The 18001-nt window shown below is 40.6% G+C and overlaps 1 protein-coding gene across 1 annotated transcript in view; it reads right to left on the reverse strand.

Moving 5' to 3' along the window:
• Positions 1-11027: 11027 nt before the first annotated feature.
• LOC148732563 (uncharacterized) overlaps positions 11028-18001 on the reverse strand; it is a 41132-nt gene continuing 34158 nt past the window's right edge. Inside the window, exons 28-33 of the mRNA XM_088757860.1 lie at positions 16929-17168; positions 15922-16623; positions 15558-15794; positions 14044-15417; positions 12968-13133; positions 11028-12604 (exon numbers count right to left, since the gene is read on the reverse strand). Of these exons, the coding sequence (XP_088613986.1) occupies positions 11028-12604; positions 12968-13133; positions 14044-15417; positions 15558-15794; positions 15922-16623; positions 16929-17168 (4296 nt within the window). The remainder of the gene's footprint in view (positions 12605-12967; positions 13134-14043; positions 15418-15557; positions 15795-15921; positions 16624-16928; positions 17169-18001) is intronic.

Consider the following 18001-nt stretch of genomic DNA (forward strand, 5'->3'; position numbering starts at 1 on the left):
TGAAATCCGTAAACAGCGCCAATTTAGCCTCGCAGTTAGATGCTTCGCTAACCACTGACCAGTCAATAGACGCGAGGAAACGCCCAAGCTCGGACGTGCGACTGGCCGAGTGTCCCGCTTGGAAAGGATTCTTCTACTTGGGCCTTCCCTTGGAGCACGAGTTGTTGGGTGCACGAAGACAACATTGTGATCCGATAAACCAAACGGCGGTAAAATCTGAACGGAATTTATATCGTACAAATCTGGTTGGTTGGTGAAGACCAAGTCCAGGATCTGATCACCCCTAGTGGGCTTGTTGACCAATTGCCGCAGTCCGAATTGTGCCGCTAAACGATTTAACTTTAGCCGATTGAAATTACCGCAGAGTAGAATCCCGCAACCTGGGAATTCTCCCTCAATAGTAGTCAAGGATGCTGATAGATAGTCCAACAAAGCAGTGTCTCTGGCGCTGTCGTTGAAGAACGGATGGTATATCGTGGCCGTGATAACGTAGGGTGTCCCGCGCGGGAGTCTTTTTGGTCTTAACCACGCCCAAAGAACTTCGTACTCAGGGTCTTGTAAGTGATCAAGAGATCTATACCTGATCGAGTCCACTATGTAGAGCCCAATCCCTCCGTGAATGTCCGTGGTGCAGTTTCTAGAAATAAACTAGTAACCGGGAATGTGCATGGAGGTGGTTTCCGCTGATGGTGTCCCTCAGCCACGTTTCGGTAATGAACCCTAAATTTGGTTTGTAGTCCAAAATGGTAGAACGAACTTCGTCGATATTGGGCGCCAGAGACATTGTGTTTGCAAGCATCAAGCTCATACCAAACACGCTACGCGATTCAATGGGACGATCCGTGATGACTGGAAACGTATTGTCGTCAGTCCGAGAGTTTGAAGTGTTCGTTCCGTTCTCGGGCAACACCGGCGGAACGGAAGGGTTGTTTGTTTTGTTGGTTTGAAAGGTGTTACCTTGAATAATTAATAAGCTCGACGAACGGTTATGCAAATTACTAGATTCGTGGTCCAGTGCAGCAATTTGGTCAGAACCCATCGAATCATCTTCATTTTGAGTTGGAGAGACGTTGGCACGGAATTGTCTTGCAGTTCCTAGGCACGATACACTGTTACCTCGCTTTCTGCGACCGCCACGGCAGCCCCGACGTGTGGATTTTATGCGAGTGATACCGTGCTCAGTGAAGCGACGCCACAGGAATGGACTCAATAAAGCCGGGGAAAACGACGAAACTGTTGAAGTACTGATCTTGAAAGTTTAAAGGATGGTGCGTCGAAGATTATCGATTGTTCCCTTGGTTCATTTGTCTCCCAAAAAACGAGTACACTTTTTGGAGAAATGATTTGACAGCACATGCGGAATTGGCATGTGTAATACTTTAAAATGAACGTGGATAACCGAGGGTTTCCCTCTTGTGCCGCAAGGAGTGTTTTTCTCCGGCTCAAATGAAGACTTCAATTCACGGTAAAGACAGATATAACATGCCGACCCGAAATTACGGACAGTGTATGAAAACCTCTATATGTTTTAAAGTGGATTTACGGCAACGAAAATATTTGGAAAATATTCAAAATTACCATGTAAAGGATACAAGATATCATTTTGTTCTGCATCCTTTCAAATTCATTAATTTCTATGTTTTTTATCCTAGATGTGAGGATAACTGTGACTCAAGAGTGAATCCCTCTCGTCGTTTAGCGCTTGAACGACTTTGCGAGAAGTTTTACTGCGAAAGGGGCCTTTCTATCAATGGACTCTCTTTGAGGCAGTTGTAGCGAATGAGTCTAAATGGATTAAGGTTAGTGGTTTACAAGAAAAAATCCGTACACAATTGACCTCGCCGAGAATTGTCACAAAATTGGGAGTGCTGGTACCCAATAAGATTTACAAATTCGTGCTGACTGCTAAACGGCGCGGAGGACATCCTGATTACTCAGAGTACAAGTTCGCTACTCACGGCTCCCCTACTGAGGGAAAATGCGACGTTACTTCTTTGTCTGGAAAAACACTGGAGACCACCTTTACTTTTGCGTGCAGCGGCTGGGAGGATCCAGATGGTCTCTTGCACTATTCATTCGTTTATTTTACTGATGATGATTTTCCCGGCGTTGTATACAAAAGAACGGAGAGCCGCAAGAGGACAAAGCTTCCCGCTGGAAAAAAGATAAACAACTTTACAATCGACTTCGCATACGAGTGGCTGACATGTTCGGAGCCTTTACTGAAGTAAGGACTCCGGTTCAGGTATGAAACGGAACCATTGCGTAGTGTTTGGTGTAGACCCTCTTTAGCTGGACAGAAGGAACGTCTGAAGCTTTAGGTTACTTGATCAAAAAATGGTAAGAATTATGCATCGATTTTATGCGCATGATGTCGTACAGTAGTGGTGGATTTTTAACGAACGAATGCAACCAAAAATCCGTACGTCTTTGCGAAACACGTGGCACCCATTTTAGTTAGGAGGGGCTGCGAGAAAGGCGGTCTTAAGGAAAAAACTCGGAGTGGCCCCTGAATACTGACTCCAGTTCTGAATGGCTGCGATGTAATTTCGTATGTTACTCTGTAAATATGCGACTGCGCCCATCTTCTCAAAACAAACAAAACTTATCAAAAATGGGCCGCCATTTCTTTTGAAGGATTATTATTTTAAATGAATCTATTGCTCTCTTTGCTTCCTATTGAATACCAGGTGCTACAGCTTCAGATAAATGTTGAAAAGCTGTTTAACCGCGCTGTTCGTCTGGCAATTGGAAACCGGAGTCAATTGACTAACTTACTTCAGTCAGGCGATTTGTCACAGGTTGTTCAGCTGGCCAAAGCGGCCATTGTGGCTGTTGATGAGAAGATTCCTCAAAATAAGCTCAAAGAAAATAGAAAAGCAGTGAGTGTATGATGTCTTTGAAGGGACAAACCAAGCCAAAACGCCCTCTCTCAACATTCTCCACTGCTCGGAAGGGTGGAGGAGGTTCTCTGTTTTACAATGAGCAGTGGTAGTCCTTCGTAGGTTGATTAGGGTGTTATTTATTAGTTATTATATATTAAGTTTTCCTTAAACCCTGAGAAAAAACTTACCAATTTAAACTTTTGAATGAAACTGAAAGAGTACGCCGTTTTTCACCAGCAGTTTCATAAAAATCAAATGGAAAGTTATTTTAAGAAGACATTTACAAAGAGCTGAAAAACGATTTTATTTAAAATTGGGTTTCAAGATCAATTTCGCAGATATTATCCACAAGTTAGCAACCTTGCACCCGATAAGGAGTGCGCAAGAATGAACACCGAAAATCATCTGATTCTGGATCATAGTATTTGTACACTCATCAATTATTTTAAAGAAAACCTTGATAACTAACAGATAAAATTGTCTTTGGGGTGAAATGCTGATCATAACAATCATCATAACTTAATCTTTACGTCATCACGTCAGGTGAAATCCAGCATTGTAAAACAATTGTCGGCTGTACAAGTGGAGACTGTGGAGAGAATACAGCAGACATCAAATGTTATAGCCGAGGCCGTCTCGGTTGTTAATGAAGTTACTATGGAGGCACAGGTAAATTTTCCAATGTACCTATTTTTCTTATAAATCTCCTTCGTTTTAGGCGAAAGGCCAATAAGCTTTGTGGTCAAACATTTCTGATTAACTCGCCCTTCGACGTAAGGAGAGTATAGTCCATTTTTTTTTTCCTCCTTGAATGATATTTTGTGACGCCTAAATGAAAGTTGCAATGGTGAAAATTTTTCAGATAGCAGCCGCAGATGCCCTTCAGTCGATGATTAAAGTATTGAAAGAGGAATCTTCAGCAGGAAGAAATTACGAAGCACTTCTGGACGGTGCGAGAAGTCTTACCGAAGGCCTTGGTGGCATGCTCAAGGTTTCCTCTTACGGTGCTAGAGAGTACGAGACACGTGACACTCAACAGCTAGATTCCAAAAATTCAAGATCAAAGCGAGATGCTGCAGCTGAACTGCTACAAGCGAAGAATGAGGTACAGCAGTGTGACATTTACCATGGTTTTCTTTGCATCCTTAGGAGTAACTAGGTCCCACCGGGTTGAAAAAGCGGACATGCTGTTAATCATTTTTCCAGGTGTTGAGGGGGTGAAGCTATCCCGCATCAATGCATCGGTTCCTTGCAATCAGCTAATGACCAGAGTTAGTGGAACTGAATCCACAAACTGGTCTATTCGTTAAGTAAACAGATAATTTTTTGAGAGCTATCCGTCGGTTCAATCACTTCCTAAATTGGATCAGCATTTCTTTTTTATTACTCGTAGGAATTAGTCACCCGTAGCCTTAGGCTCAGTCATAGGCTAATCCTCGTTTGACTGCCACAAAGCCTCGTCACTTTGCTTTGCAGGACGAGCTCTGGGCCTTTTACAGACGCTGGATAATGTCGGAAGAACGATCTTGTCCCGAACCCTGGTCGAAGAGAAACCAATAGAGCTTTCAACCCAGTCTGTGTCTCACATGAAAGGCTGGACTATTGGTATAATCGTGGTGAGTCTATTCTAAGCTTTATGAGTTTGATTTTATTAATTACAAAGTGAAAAAAAGAAAAAAAATTTCCCGTTGCGCAAAACCCATTCGACAATATTCACTCAGAATCCTTTAAGGCGAAAAAGATAATTTCCTTATAACGATAGTTACATAAATTTATGACACAGTTCATGCAGGCTATGTCCATTCTCAATGATTAAACAACTGAATGCTCTTTGTTTTTGCTCTTAGGTTCTTGGGATGTTAGCATAGAGGAATTGACCACCCAATTCAATTTATGCGTGGTTTCATATACATCCCTAACGAGGACAAAACAAGCTTCCGTGAAACAAAATGGCGTCTATTTTCCTCATCCATGAATGAGTCCTTCATTAGTCTTCATCAGGTCTGTCCAAGTGCTTGGCATTATTCGTCAGCCCAAGAAACATTAAGTCTTACATTATGGGGTAGATTTCATCTGTCTAACTTTTATGGTGAAGGAGGCTACCTGGCGGAGTTGGGCTACGACAAAACTACTGCACTGAACGTCATCTCCGAACTAAACCTGTTTAACTGGACTTACAGGTTTACTAGTGCATTAATTTTGGAGTTCACGGTATTTAACTCTCAAGTGAACTTGTTCAGCGTGATTTGGATCCTTACTGAGTTTTCACCAAGTGGTCTCGTGGTCTCTAATCACGTGATTCATACCATACGCATATATGACATTGGAGGGGGCTACAGTGCTGTTACCGTTAATTGTCAATTGTTACTGGTGACATATGTTAAAATACTTTGTTGTCAAAGAAACGAAAAAGGTTATAACAGGTTTTCGAATGTATTTCTCTCATTTTCTAAACTGGGTTGAAGTTACACAAACTTTTGCAGTGATTGGCTTTCTTATTTGTCATATTCCGAAAGAAACACAGCTCCTTGCTACCAATGCAAAACTCAGAGAAAATATTTTTCTGTTTATCAGTTTTGATAAAGGTGTTATTCTGCAAGACCTGGAAACGGTATTAATATCGTTACTGATATTCTTGAACACTTTGAAGTTGCTCTATTTGCTCGAATTGAATTCTCACGTGATGCATTTATTTTATGTGATGAAAGGATCTGCTCGGGAACTCGCTCACTGCTCGGTTGCATTCGCTGTCTTCACGTTTGGATGTATCCATGTAGGATATCTTCTGTTTGGAAGCGAACTTTACTCCTTTTCTTCGCCTTTCAACATTCTGTGGTCTCTTCTAGTCGAAGGAGTAGTCGGTTTGCAGAGTCAACTATTTTAACGATTGTTGAACAATCATTGGCCCTGTCTACATTACGGCGATAAAAATGGCAGTGAATCTCATATGCAGCAATATCTTCATTTCGGTTCTTGTTTATAACTATGGCCACATCAGGGAACTCTCCAAAGAGAAGTTTGACCTTGGACATTTCATGGTGGTGAAAGTAAAGGAACCACTGGGTTGCGTGGGCGATCGTCCGAGAGCGAGCGAAGGCATTTCTGGGCATGATACACCGAGCACGGAGATCGAGGGGGATATTCTTCCTGAGACAGCTGAGATATTGGCGAGTTTGGATCGGATTAATCATCTTTTAAATGTTCAATACGCCGAAGAATTTTGTGAAGATCTTGAACTATTTTCTTTGTGGTTTGATCTTCATGTGCAAGCCAAGAAATCCAAGGATTTGCAAGAAAATCAGGTCGATGCACAAGACAATTTTAAGGCTGCTGTAGAAGAAGATTGGTTGGATGCACAAGAATAAAATATGATCTCCTTGTACAACATGGGCAATTGATAAATGACTTGCCTAAAAAAAACTGATCATCGAAAACTAATGACTCGATTTAGTTTGACTTTGATCGCTTTCAGAGGTAAAAAAAAACTGTACGTATGAAGGAGGCATCATTGTTACGTTAACTTTGGAGCAATTTTAGTCATTGTCCTCCCAAGACATACATATAGGACTGCTTTAAATTGTACGCAGTTATTAGATTTTACTTCGCCATTTCGTTAATGGCTTCTTTAGCAGTTTTAGGCTTTTACTGAGGTTTAATATTTGCTATTGCGAGAACTTCAATTATAACTGACTTCTTTAGACCTTCATCAATTACACCTACCAGGCCTTAGAAACTTACACAGCTTAGGTGATCAGCATTGAGTCAGTTGATTCTTTAATTTACTTATAGCATTCTCAAGTCATTTTGGTGTGGTTATCTTTTTAAAATTCTTCTGAGGGTGGATTATTCCAGTCACCAAATAAACTGCAACTTGTGCATAATGTAGTAGGTTTTGTACATTTATCCACTGGAAAGTGATTTATCCAGTAGTTCCTTATGTTCCGACTAGTTTCTTAGGGAAGACCGAATTCCTTTTCTTTCAAAATTGTAACCCATGACACCTGGGTTTGTTGGCTGACTGCTTTTACGGGAGCTCATTATTTCACGTTAGTAATTTCAGGGCATGAAGTCAAATTTTCATAGACCTTACACAATTCATCCTACTGCACTTACGCACGCCATGGCATGGTGGTCGTATTTTCTCGCAGCGCTGGCCGCAATTCCCGCTTCAAACGTTAAGCTTTTCACAAGTTGAGCCGATAACTTGCATTTCATTTCAAGATACAAAAAAAGTATGGCGCCTGTATCAGTTAGAAACGGCCATTTCAACTCGTATAGCACGTACTTGGTTTGAGGTGTTCAGTCTCGCCCCATTGCAAATTCTTTTAGTGCGTGATACGTTGACGCGAGCAGCATTATTTGTACTCTAATCGACAACGGAAAAATGGCTAATCAGATTGCGATAATACTACCAATTGTGGTAAAATAGTTATAATATGACCCGTCCGGCCCGGCTGGTGCAATCCCATAGAAAACCATAGTGAAGGCTGACGTGGTAGGGTCGTACGGGTTGACGTGAGCCTCTCCAGAATAGGTTGTCCAGCCCTAGTGCACTTGTACAGCTGAACAAGCCGAACAGGCCTGAAATTTTTTTCAGGTCTGATTTTCACTATTGCTCAAATAGTGCTTTACTGCGAAGGATCGTTCACATATACGTCTCATAACCGCAGTTCATACATATGTTTCATATGTTTGTTGTTGTTTGATTTATCATCTACGGGTTTATGTCGAATTAATTTGATGGCCTGCTCCCAGTTGGCTTGTTAGCTCAATTGGTAGAGCGCTGCACTAGTATCGCAGAGGTCAGTGGTTCGAATTCCGTACAGGCCTGAAATTTTTTTCAGGTCTGATTTTCACTATTGCTCAAATAGTGCTTTACTGCGAAGGATCGTTCACATATACGTCTCATAACCGCAGTTCATACATATGTTTCATATGTTTGTTGTTGTTTGTACAGCTTTGTTGAAAAAGAAAAATCCTATTTCTATCGCCTGGACAGCGTCGCGGGGAAAAGAAACCTCGAGTGCTTTTAAATTTTGTGAACGGCAGCCATTCAAAGAGACCAGACAAACAGCAACACGAATTCCATAAAACATATTTATTTGTGTAATAAGTAACTAACAGTTTCTCTCTGTTCCGTGCCCCTTCCTCTTCCTTTTGTCCTTCCTCGAGCATCTGCGTGAATAAAGAAATGTTCCCGTTTTACGCAACCTACAAAATGCGTTAAAGCGCAAGAGGCAAAGACACATTACGGCATCGAGGTACACAAAGTCACTTTGACCTGTCCAAGACGTTTATCTCCAATCCTATTGAATGCAGAGAACTGCAATGATTTGGCTGATCATGAACCGTATTTGTCCCGCGGCATACCGAGTTTGTTTGCTGTGAATCAATGCACGAAGTGATAATGCGTTTGATGAAACTATGATCATGTGATTGTACTTATCATATGACACGCCCAGTCCCGCTCGCGCAATCCCATAGAAAATCATAGTGAAAGCTGGCGTGTGTAAGGCCGGACGGATTGATGTGAGCCGGTCCGGAGAAAGCCCTGCTGCCCCAACGTAACTTTGCAGCAAAAACTCAAAAGGAAAATAAAAGGAAAACAGAATTGATAAATAGTCGCGTTTTCCAAGCAATTGGGAGTTTCTTATTCTGACTTGAATAAATAAAGGAAAAATTTTTACGTGAAGATTCTTTTGTTCTCTTGTGGCTGCATGTGCCTATCCATCGCATCCTGTTGAGGTTGAAATTTTCAACACTTAGCAGTCATATGATAAAATATTTGACTGAGTGGGAGGGATGGAAGGTAGATATTTTGCCCTCGTTCACGAAAGAACATCATGACCTCGAGCCAAATATCTTCCCGTTCGGCCCTCCCATTCAGTCAAGAAGTTTGTTTTATAATTCAGCTGGCAGCGCCCGTGGGTAAGATAAAGCGAATACTGTGTTCTAATTGGCTACCCTGTGCAATCGAACAGATTGTTCTCTATGTAACGTGGTTAGATAAGTGGTCGCACGACCAGAAGCTCCCAACTTCTGCATATACCCTTATATTAAAGTAGATCTGGACAAAGGACTTTATTTTATCGTACAGTAAGTCTATGGAACAGTTTAGATAACACCCTCAAACTCTGTAATTCTTCTCGTGATTTTAAGCGTAAACTTAAAGTCAAATTACTTGCTGCTTTCCTTTTTCATCGCTCTTAGTTGTAACTTTGGCGAACGTTTATTAACATTTTAGCTTCCCTAATTTTCCTATTATACTTTTTAGTATTGTAATTTTGTAATTTTTAGATCATTGTCACCGAAAAACCCTCTTTAGGGAATGTCAATAAAGTTTTTATTGTATTGTATCATGTACGAAACTATTTGGGTTCCTTACCTCATAACCGCAAAATCTGTATCTGCGAATTGGAAATTTCTTAGTTGCGAAACGGAAATCTGTAATTTACATAAAACTCCATGGCCACTAGCCGAAAGGACGAATCAGTCAGTTCACTACGAGTGTGGATTGCATATGCAACCTAGCAAATAATAGCAACTAGTGAAAGTGAAGATGAAAATCTTCGTGGTGTACTTTGCGAAACTATAATTTGCCTTTTACTCGTTGTTTGTGATTCTATCGTAAATGAGATGGATTCTCTTTGGAAACTCGTGAACAGAACCAAGACAACCTAATGTGTGTGCAGGTAGAGTATCATCTCCCTTCAAACTTACGGAACCCCTGATTTTAGACAATAACAAGCGGTATGGTACTCACTATAATAATTAGTCTCTACAGCAGCTTCGCAATCAATCTGTTTTGACATATATGATCTACGAATCACTATCTTAGACTGTATCAGACTTTCCATTTCGGCGAAGTCTGTCCCTCAAGAAATTTAGCGAGAACAAAAAAAATTATTTTAGCGCGCTGCGCCGGCGCGCAGAACTCCGAGAGTGGAATGCACGAGGGCTGACATCAATGATTTCTTTTCTTTTTTTTTTCAACTCGTACGAAAAAGATGACCAGTTTGTAAAATAAAAGTCTATCTCAACGAAATGGTAAATCACGATCCCCAGTTTCATCCGCCAGCATTCCACAATATTTACGACCCTTCAAGGGGTAGAATTAAAAAAGGGCTGACCTAACGTACGAATGGGACCTCAGGGAAGATCAGAGACACATATGAGCTAAAGCTTAGAATGAAAATTGTCTGAATTCATGGTGAAACATCCTTTGTTGAAATTATTTTCAACGACTGTCAACTAGGCAAATGTAGTTTAGAGGTAAAGAACTAAAACGATCATGGCTCAAAAGAATGCCCTATAGGGAGCTGAAAATGTCAGCGAGAACGTACAGGAAATAAAGCATGCACCGATATTTTGTGGTAATAATTGTTAAGATCAAAAACGGACTTTTTGCTAAATATACGAAATTATTACTTGTGTGCGTTATATCAAGAGCTTGAAGCCGTTTCCATGCACTGATAATAAGTGTTCAGGCTCTTTTCAAGCTATCTGAAGAAGGGAGGTTGAAAAAATTCAGCCTGAACATAGTATATTTCTAATGGTGGTTTAGTGAGCACTTGATAAAACTCCAGGCGGCGGGGCATAAAAAAATTTCTAGCCTTGCCACACATACAAAACTTGAACCGTTCCTTCATGAGCTTAAAACAGAATTCGAATATCGGGAATTTTTTTTTCGTGCGGTCCAGACCTTGTTGATCTGCTCAGCGTCTAGCCTAGGACCTGACCGAAATTATTGAATCTACATTTATCAACCAAAAAGATAACCCCCACCAGTTTAGTTTTCAAGGTTACAAAAACATTAGAGCTAACCCTCCTCCCCCCACTCTCTCACCCCGGTACTAAAGTCTGATGATTTCTGGTTTTTTTTAAGGAGACATAAAAATCCCAGGAATTCTTTTTCAGCTGTGGAATTTCTGGAGACTCATTCTTCACTTGAACGAATGCTGCGTCAAGAGACTAAATGCGCAGTCATGTTTCCCACAATATCTTTATTTGGTTGAGGCTTCACAACGCGGATTCCAAATGATTCATCATTTTAAAAGTCAAGTAAATTCAAATGCATCAGATAACTTGCTGCTTCACACTGTTAGGTTATCAAACCATATCACATTCTTGTCACGTGTTTATTCAAGGGGCTCGACTCTTAATTTTCCTCGCTTTTGCAACTTCATATGATTGGGTACCAGTCCTCCTCTCCTCAGACACATTCCTTCGACGCGCAGAAGCATCTACCCAGAGGTTCAGCAGTTCGATGTCCTCAATGTCCTCAATAAACTCGTCAGTGTAGAAGTCATTGAACCTTAGACTCATCATGGTGATGCATCTGTTTAACTCCTTCCAAGAAGCATTCTGGGCCTTGCTTTTGGTTTTTTTGCGACCACCGATGTCGTCGTTGTTGTTATCCAGTTTTATGAAATCGTTTTCGCTCTCCCAGTGCACACATTTCTTCCTGTTGTTTCCAAGTTCGCTGCGAGGTGGTTTCTCGTCCCCTATGCAATGCAGTGTCTCCTGGATTTTCCTTATCATCAATTTCCCGAGGCTAAATCTTCCTTTGGAGAACTGTATGGTGGTTTTATAATCGTGAATAAGAATGGCGATAAAAATGTTAAGCCACATCACTTGCAGACACATATTGAAAACTATGAAGAAAAGAGGACCAACGAAGTCATGACAATCTTGGAGATATTCAGCCCCGCCGCTCAAGACTCCCCGGGCGAGAAGAGATTGGAAACCACTTGTGGGTGAGGAATACTCTTCCAGCTCTCTTCCGAATTGGATGAATCCGAAATGAGTGAAAGCGAACATAAAGACGTAAAATCCTATTGAACAGTTCACGAGTCCCAGAAAAGATGCCTTCATTACATCAGACAAACGTTTGACGTGACTATTAAATCTGAAGAAATACAGCAACTTTAAAGTGTTGAAAAACATTAATAAAGCCAAGAATGCTGTCTCCATAGCATCGAGTAGTACTGCCTTGTCAAAGCTTATAAATTGGAAGACATTTTCACGAAGTTTGGACGAGTTTACAGAGAGTAGTACCTCTTTGAAAATATGAGTGACTGCAAAGGAAATGGCTGTCAAGATCTGAGCAAGTTCAATCCAGTTCAAAAATCGGCGGAAATAGTGTTTTGGTTGTTGAATCATCTCTTTGGTTTCCTTAACAACAAAGTAAACAATAAAGAAAATAAACAAGATCTGACAAACAAGATGAGCGACACCATAGCCAGCTCCAATGTTGTACACGTGAAGTGGTTGAATCAGGTGACCAGTAGCCACATAACCAGATGGTGAGAACTCCACTGTGATCCAAATTGCACTAAAAAGACTGACACGAGAGTTGAAAACTGCAAATTCGATTAAAACAGCACTAGTGTACTTGTCAAACCAGTTGAACCTGTTCAGATCGGAGATGACTTTCGTGGCAGAGTTCCTGTCGTACCCCAGCTCTGCTAGGTAACCACCCTGACTGTAAATAGGATAAAGTTTTCCCCAAAAGGGAAGGCTTCCGGTTTGCTCAGCTGTAGAATAACGCCACGGCTTGGGGCAAACCTTGTTCAACGTTTCAGCAGAAGTATTATATGACGGAAAAAGTGGGAGCCATCCTGGCTGATGTAACTCTGTTTTATCTTCAGCATCTAGTGAATATGACCCAATGCAAGAGTTGAATATAGTTTTCGCTTCCTTCGCGACTTGACATGAGTCTAAAAAGGAGTAAAAGTCAAAAATTAAACCTTAGACAGTGTACAACTTTTTTAACTTAAAAAACTAAGGTTGATATAGTTTAATAGCAAACTGTTAAACAAAGGAAACACTCAAGCAATACTTCGTTTTGACAGACTAAGTTTTTAGCAGAAGCATTTTTATCTACACCAGAAAAAGTGGTTTGATCGTACAAATTTTTCAACTTAGCATTTCATACTTAACTTCATAAAAACTTTCTCCTTGCCATTAGAAGAAATTGAAGTGATCAGTCTGACTGATCACTGATACTAACAAAATTAAATCTTTGTTCATATTTACTGCCGGTCATACCTATTGAAAAAAATATAAATATATGTTCACACCTTTCTTCACCCTAAGCTGTCTGAGGCGGGGCATTCCAACAAGGACTGCATCACCGTCTCCAGTGAACATAGTAGAATTTGAAAATGCCAAGTCCTTTCCATCCTCAAAAATTCCTGGTAGTAGAACGTTCTGTAACCACTGCCACATGTCCTCGTAAGTCGAGATCTAACAGAGCAATGCGGTGTAAAAAAAAATCAATGTAGAACACTCGAGATTCGAGGGAAATAAATCAATTCAATGAAAAGTTATTATAAACCGCATCGCTCAGAATGCTTTTGTCTTTCGTGACATGTACTTACAACGCCTAGTTTATCATCTAGCAGAACAACAATTTGAACGTCTAACTAGTCAGCTGCGATTGGTCATTAGATTTAGCTTTGGAAATACTTCAGTAAATAGACGACTGACAAACGACCGTTGGTCAAAACGTTATCTGAAGTATCGAAATAGTTGCAGCGGCAGGGGACTGTTCGGATTACCGCCCATATAATTAAAAATACCCGGATATGATTAAAAAATACTCGCATGTGTCACGACAATCTGCGCGATACTCACTTCCTTCCTTATGGTCGCCCAAGGATACTATAAGTTTTAAGAGAATCAATAATCAACACATTTCACGTTCTAATTTACAAATGATAAACACCACAGCGTACACTATTGAGTTCTGGATGCATGCGGGAGGTTGCTAAGCACGAAAGAAGCGTAAGAGTCGCTCGAGGCGATAGCCGAGAGCGATTCTAGCTTCTTGAGTGCTCAGCAAACCTCCCAAGTGCATCCATAACTCAATAGTATACGCTGTGGCTTTGACCATTTGTTTTATAACATAACATTGATACACTGTAGCTAAAGAGTTCTCTTTTATTTAACAAATCTTACGTGACCAGAAAAAACAAACGCGCGCGGAAAAAAAGTCTTTGCATTTGCTCACGTCAGCAGCGTACACCCATGGGCAAATGAGGAACGCTAAATTGACCAATCAGAGCGCGCGCTTTACTTTGGTTGTGTTATAATTAAAGATGTAAGCATGCTTGCTAGTAGTACAATAGATGGATGAAAGGAGCCGTAAACATACCTCATTCACCTTTCCGAATGTTTGCTCCAGCGATAATTTCAAAGAATAACTGTACTGACTCCGGCCTCCATAACACATGATCATCAGTATCCAAAGGTATAGAAAATAACAGACTATATTCTGTATAGCCTTGTACATACGCATTTCTCGCATCCGAAAGATCCTTGCACGGCGTAATTCGTTTTTGCTCAGGGGCTTCGGTAAGGTAATAATTTCTTCGTTATTATCTTCCTTTTGGCCGTCAGCGAAGGTAACTTCATCAACATGTGCGACTGTCCTTGGTGTTTGAACAAGTTCACCAACATCCGACTGACAAAAGTACGACAAAAATAAAGCGACGACGACGACCTTTACCGGCTCAAAAACAAATATTTCCACAAACAAAGACATAAAAATGGAGATGAGCCATTCCTCGCTTGTTTCTTTACCCCATTGTAAACTATAAAAGATAATAAATATCGCTGATGCAGCTGAAGAGATAAAACACAGGAACCAGGCCAGGTAAACAAAGCAATACGGTAGGGTCATGCGAACACCTTTACGGTATCGAGATTTCTCAGTGACCTTGTGGATGCTCAACCTTTCTGTGACGTTGTATCTTCGTTGGCGTTTCCCAGATGTGTCGACATTGTTTGCGACGTGGCTGAAGATTCCTACTATTAACAAATTTATGGGGACAACTACGACAATGCTCTCCAATGCAATAATCAGTTGTCGCAGATTTAGGACCAAAGGTCCCAACCTTAGCGTGCTCTGTTGCTTAACCTGCCCAGGAACAAACTGATAAAACATGGCACAGGCTAACATTGTGGTCAACAGAAGCGACAGGCAGCAAGACAAACGCTGCACGCGAGTGAAGCGTCTACTCGGTGGTCTGGTTGCGACTGAAAACCACAAATGCCCTTCGTTGAGTTTTTCGGCCAATTTATTCTGCAACGATTCCCAGAAATTTTTTCGCCTCCCAGAAATTGAATCAGCAACAAATGTGCGATCTATTAATCCATCGGCCTTCTCAACAGCCAACCACTTGTTACAGATAAATGTCTTAAGCTCCTGACTGAGTGAATCATAAATCTTGATTGTGTTTAGGTACCAAGAAGGGCTTTCACCAGAGTTGTCATGCCACACGCGCACTCTCCGTAAATGGCCAACATTATCCGGAATTGAGAGGGTGAAATACGTCAAGCTACCTCTTGCAAATGGAATGAACGAACCACCCTCTAAATGATAAGGCCGACTGGATCCCAGCTCACCCTCCAGCACTAGATACACGTTAGCACTGGTACCAGAATCAAACCAAATGCCTGTCGATATTTCAATTTCGTATCGACAACAACAAGGCGACAAAGATCCCAAAAATGGTTTATCGCCAATCTGCAATGAACAACAACGTGAACGTATATTTGATGTTCGGAGACATGCTCTGGCTTAAAGGGAGACAAATCATAACAAAAACATTTTAAGATATAGAATAAGGTTATCATCTACTCCTTGAGAAATAAACTGAGACCTACCTTCAAAGTATCTTTCTGATCAGCTCTCCGAACCCACAGTATAAGCATTAAGTAAAGTCCGAACACAAAGGTCACTGTTATTATGGCAGCTACGTTTCCAGTCTCTGGAATGCGATGTAATTCAGTATATACTCTGTCAAAATCGATGGGGTTTGGTCCCACAAACATTTCACCTCCAAATGCAGTCAAATGGTTGCAGTGGCAGTGAATCATGTCCAGAGTTGTTGTTTCAGCCACCTATTAATGATGCAGCCATTGTCAATTACTAAAAACACCAATTTTTTTACATTAACTTACGTCTGCACTAAATTTACTAAAGTGAGCACTTAAATTAAATTGACGCTGATAAACAATGCTCACTAACCTTACATCCATCATTTGTCCATTTAGACATTGCAGTATTCCAGTAGAGACAGGCAGCTGGTAGCACTTGTATGGTGTAATTTTCATTCCCTTCACGGAATCGAGGATCATTGGGGGACTGCCCTGTGCTAGTTTCGTCTGCTGCAGGGGACTCTTTATATTGCACACACCTGCGTTTTGAGCGTCCTTGCACTGAGCACCGTCTCTTCCTAGCAGAACTCTTTGACTTTACTTGTAATCCAATGAAATAAATGCCTGTCTTATGAATGACTATACTGTCTACGAGTACCCGGTATGGATCACATGAGCAGTTGACATAACCAGACGATTTCTGAGTGCAAGATGAGAAGTTAGGGACCGTGACATTTATGTCGCTGTTATTAGCGGAGGGTCGCTCCCCAAACTTAAGACTCACAAAAAATTCTGTTTTGTTGTTATCTGGACGAACCTTCAGCATCAGAGCCATCCCTGAATGGGTGACATTTATCTTGTGAAACACAGTGTTACCAACACCAACGGAGTATGATTGGGAGATGTTATTCAAGTTGTGACCATTGCGCAGTTTGATGGTTATCGGCGTTGTCAGATCTGTCACATTTAAGTGATGCCCTGAGCTGTTCTTCAGTTCAAGGCTGGAAACTCCACTTGTCAATCTTGCTGCTGAAGGATGCCAAGAGTAGGTTACAAAACTCGTTGTGATCACCTGAAATACAAATGAAATTGTGAAATGTGACGCCGCTAATTTATCTTTTCCGCCTAATGTAAACTGCCAAACCAGAGACGGTTAATCCTCCAAAGGCAGGGTGTTTTGAAATCATACTTTACTTTATAGTTCACATATTGTTAAATGTGCACTGTAATGTTAACAATGTAGTTAAAAAAACCTGGCTTTTTTAGTTGATTGTCAGTACAAAATGCAGTTTGTGCTTAGTATCATCAACCCGTCGAGAATAACGCAGGCGAAGAAGCTGACTGACCGTTAAAAGACAGAAGGCGTCTTTTTCATACCTGACTGTCCACAAATAGTGTACCGTTGTCAAACAGCTTTGAATCTGAAGGGAGAGCAAATCCGTAGCCTTGATTGGACAATACAGAGCCTGAGAACAAGTAGGGTTCCTCTCGGAAAAGAAGCAGAGACACAGACTGAGATGAAAGCTCCTTTGGCTTCTCTCCGACCAGGGTTCGAGACAAAATTGTTTTTCCAACATTGTCCAGTGACTGCAAAAGGCTCAGAGCTCGCCCTCTTGACTGTAAAGTAAAGTAAAAGCAGTTCACTGAACTTAAGTTTGCCACTAATTTTAAATTTTATATACGTATTTAAAATGCTGATACAATTCAGGGAAGTGATTGAAGATACTTTACTTTATTGGACAAAGTCAACTGTGTTTCTTTATTTAACAGACGTTTACACAATATGTTAATTTTACTTTACAAAAGTTTAGTTCTAACTAAGTATCCTATCTACATGAAGAATATGTTTACTTTTTTCGTAATACTACTTATAATTTACGCGGTAACTACATGCTGAAACTTCCTGTTGCTAAGACTACTTCTTATGGCCTTCGCTCTTTTTCTTATCATGCCGTTAAGCTATGGAATTCACTACCGGACAATGTTCGAACTTTGAACCTTAATGACTTTAAAAAAGCATTAGCTAGCCTTAAATTAATGTCATTTTAGAACATATTATAATTGAATTCATACTGTATTTTTAAATATTCAGTAAATCTTTTTATTTCATTTTAGCCGTTATTTATAAATATTGCACAGGATTGTATTTTATAATGTCCTTGTATATTATATTATGTCGATTTCTTTTGTTATTATTTTGTTATTTTTCTCTCAGAAAAATTAGTTTTACAAGCTACTCTTAAATTCGAGAAAAAGTAAAGTTTATGTATGTATGTATGTATGTATGTATGTATGTATGTATGTATGTACGGGGTAACTCCCAAAAAATTACAACTTCACTTTATGAATAGACCGGTCAGGAGATAAAGTTCCGCTAAAGCTAGTTACAAGCTGATTACAGGGAGCGAGCAACCATTTCTTTTTTTATGACCCAGCAGAAGTTCCCTGCT

The sequence above is a fragment of the Stylophora pistillata genome, chromosome 4, assembly GCF_964205215.1.
Source record: "Stylophora pistillata chromosome 4, jaStyPist1.2, whole genome shotgun sequence".
Classification (NCBI taxonomy): Eukaryota; Metazoa; Cnidaria; class Anthozoa; order Scleractinia; family Pocilloporidae; genus Stylophora; species Stylophora pistillata.